General features: G+C 46.4%; 1 protein-coding gene across 1 annotated transcript in view; it reads right to left on the bottom strand.

Moving 5' to 3' along the window:
• The window catches only part of THSD7B (thrombospondin type 1 domain containing 7B), a 294,353-nt gene that overhangs the window by 117,283 nt on the left and 173,529 nt on the right, over positions 1-3,541 (bottom strand). Inside the window, exon 14 of the mRNA XM_018568480.1 lies at positions 580-843. Within this exon, the coding sequence (XP_018423982.1) occupies positions 580-843 (264 nt within the window). The remainder of the gene's footprint in view (positions 1-579; positions 844-3,541) is intronic.

The following is a 3,541-nucleotide window of genomic DNA, read 5'->3' as shown; positions in this document are numbered from 1 at the left end:
ATTAGTTGCTCTATCTATCTTTTTTTCGGGGGGTTGGGGGGAGGTGGACATTCGGGGAGGGGGAGGGATGCTGCCTATAATACATGGTGGCCAGAGCATCCCGCTTAGCTTATGGCACCCAATGACGTCAGTGAGCTGGTCGGGATGCCGGCCAGAGCCTACCGCCCCCCCACTTGATCCAATGAGATGCCGCTGGAGGGATGGTCCTGCTGCTGGGGCTGCTGACATCACATCCAAGATGGTAGCAGCAGTCTCAGGACTTTCAAATGTCTAACCAAGGGAGCCTTTACAGGTAAATAATATGGACATATAATCTCATGGAAGGATTTTGTTGAAATTATTGGTTTAGTGACTGGGTCTCTTTAAAAAATGTGTTACAGTGTAGGTAATAGTATTACAACAGTCTGAACACATTCTGTTCTTGGTTTTACAATGCAGGACTCATCCAGAGCGACTCTTAATTTCTACACTTGTCTTCAAAAAAATATTAGAACTTCACAAAACCATTCCCCATCCTTAACAATTAAATTCACTCGGTACTAAGAGTCTGTTCCATAAATAATTGAAGCTCTCCCTTACCGGAACGACTGCAGAGACTGGGCTCTACAATCCTGCCAGTTAAGTCATAACAGGCGATTGCGCGCAGTCGAATGCCTTCACCGCAGCCTTTCATGTCCCTGCGAGCTCTCACTCCCAGCTGCATTTCATTTCTTCCATCTCGAATTATGCAGTCCGACCAATTTCCATACGGCTGAGATTTATATACTTCACAGGCGCACGCCTCGGTCTCCGCTAACGGATAAAGCTCGCTGTTCTGACATCTGTCCCGCTTCTTGCTTCTACCTGTAATGAGATTGGCATCGTTTTATTGAAATCTGAAATGATGTGCACACCCAGAAATCTTATGTCAGTGAAGTAAAAATAGAAGACCTTATTTAAAGGGGTTTTCCCGCTTTCCCAGACTGAGAAAAACCCATTCCATCTCTATGATAATGAGTGTTGGGGGTTATGGCAAGGTTTTGGTTTTCCCCCGTCTCTGTGAAAGCAGCTCTGCAGCACATTGAGCACTCAGAGCTGCTCTGTCTTTGAGGTGAAGCAATACCACCTTGAAAACTCACAGAAAGCAATGGATTTCCAAGGGTACAGCTCTATAGTACCAAAAGCCAGAGATACTCTCATATGTTCAACCATCCTCCGGTCTGTTTTTAGAGACTTTGAGAGCCAACTGGCCAAACTACCTGCGACATTGACGCTTTCTCATCCAATGGAGTCAGTTACCCATCGAATGGAGAAACTCATTTAATAATGGCAGAGCCTTAGCTAGCTCCTTTGGCAGCCCGAGGCAAGTACAGAAAATTGTGACGTGTGCGGTATGTGGTGTCATGCGCCCCGCCTCCAGGATGCACAGAATGGATTGGTGGCCGAATCCAAAATAGCATAAAAATGTGTTTTGTTTGACGAAACGAATGAAAACATGTTTAGTTTCTGTTCATTTCGTCCGAAACAAATTTTTAGTCTGTGCACATGTCTAGTAATGTGTGTGTGTGGGAGGGGGGGGGGGTGTTTTTTTTTTTTTAAATTCATTTTTTATTATTATTATTTTTTTACTTCGGGGAAATATCAGGGGTCTAAACAGACCGCTGACATTTCCCTTTAGAAATAGATAAAGATACAGGTGGGGGAGAGCAGCAGGGATTCGAGGAGAAGCTGGAGCCTGTGCCGCTCCTCTTCTCCCTCCCGAGCCGCGGCTGTGTTGGCCGCCTGGCACCCCTGTTGCCAATGGTGCCCTGCGCTCACCATGGCAGCAGGGGGGAGGGGCGCAGCCAGGCCGGCCCTGCCTGCGCCCCCTCTCAGCTGCGCCTGAGGCGAGTGCCTCACTCGCCCCATGGTAGCTACAGCCCTGAATAATGGTGATATACAGCTAACCTGTAGGTTGCAGGATTGTCAAGCGAAGTGCCACACTCTGTTTAATAGTCCAGATCTTTATTCAATGTGGGGTTGAGGGGACAGTATAGAATCAGATGACGCTGATTTGACAGCTGCTCACGAGCTCTTTGCATTCTCACATAGTGGACAAAACTGTATCCAATGTAAAACCCATCACAGTCCTCATACATATTCTCCTTTAGTAAGCCTTGATGAAGGGGGTACACATATAAGCCCATGAAACACGTTGGCTATTTCTATGCTGTCCCCTTAGCTCTACATCAGATAAAGATGTATGTGCCCAGAGCTAATACAGTCCTGTGCTGTACTGAGCAGCTTACCCTCTGCTCTGGGGGTTGTTCGCTTGGCACAGTGGCCATTCAGAGCATGCCTAATGTTTTTATCAATGAATATAAGGTGATCTCTAAGTGGACGAGGGGCAGAGATGTCACAATCCGAATCTTAACCATGGGGTGTGATGTATTGGCATAGGCTCTGATTGGCCTCACACATAGGCCCTAGTCACAGTTTAGACCCAGAAGCAGCAATCCACCATTAATCCAGCTCTCAATAGTCTTAGATTTTGTTTAAGTTCGGGTATAGAGGGAGCATAGTTGTAATCTTAAAGATGAACTCCAGCTCTATAAATGTATATATAAATATACTTACATTGATCTAAGTGGCACAATGTAGGTATATATAAATGATTCTAGGCAGAGCCACAGGAGTCCTGTAAAACACTGTAGTAGCTCCAGATACTACAGTGTGATCTTCCATGTCCCGAATGTATGTTACTAGGTGTTTTCTTATTAGACAAGGTGTGGTGCCATGACATCACTGCACCTCATCTAATCAGAGAATACCTACTTTTCACTGATAAAAATACTAGGCGAATGCTGAATGGCCGCTGTGCTGAGCCAATGGCCGCTGTGTTTTTACAGCAGGGGAGAAGTTGCTCACCACAGAAACTGTTCCTGGACCCAGAGGTCCGCTGTAAGACACTGTAGTAGCTTTGGCTACTACAGTGTTATACAGGATCCCATTGGCCCTGTTGGGGATCGTTTATTTATACTTACATTGTGCCAAGCTGGACCAAAGTAAGTATTTTTACATTTCTATAGCTGGAGTTCAGCTTTAAACCAGCCACACACAATCTGATTGCACAGACCTGAGCTGTCACAATCCGACTTCAACCTTCATTAGATTTACCAACGACTCTGCAATACAAAGGCTTAGCTTAAAGCAGAACTCCAGGCAGAATTTGTTTTCACCCTTGCAGCAGGTCTACCCCTGCACTGCAAAGGTTAAGTGCTTGTTAGGTGCTAAAAAAGGTATATGTGCCTGATCTTTGGAGCCAGCTTTCTCTTAGAATGGTCCCCAGACCACTGCAGCGGTCTAAGGTCCCATAAATTATCACGTGCTATACACTGTGTATAGACGTGAGGACACAGAGGACGTCAGGAGGAGACAGGTGCCAGTGACCAGAGAAGCAGGCAGCCCACTTGGCAGTTTTGGTGGGTATAACTTTTTTTGTAGCACTTAGAGAGAAATGAGCACTTTACCCTGAAGTGTGTGTATGGGGGGGGGGGGGGGGGGGGGGGGGGAGCCCCCCCCC

Source organism: Nanorana parkeri, unplaced genomic scaffold (assembly GCF_000935625.1).
Source record: "Nanorana parkeri isolate BGI_ZX_2015 unplaced genomic scaffold, ASM93562v1 scaffold1194, whole genome shotgun sequence".
Lineage (NCBI taxonomy): Eukaryota > Metazoa > Chordata > Amphibia > Anura > Dicroglossidae > Nanorana > Nanorana parkeri.
The sequence above is the reverse complement of the archived record's forward strand: the minus strand, read 5'-3'. Positions and strand labels throughout refer to the sequence as shown.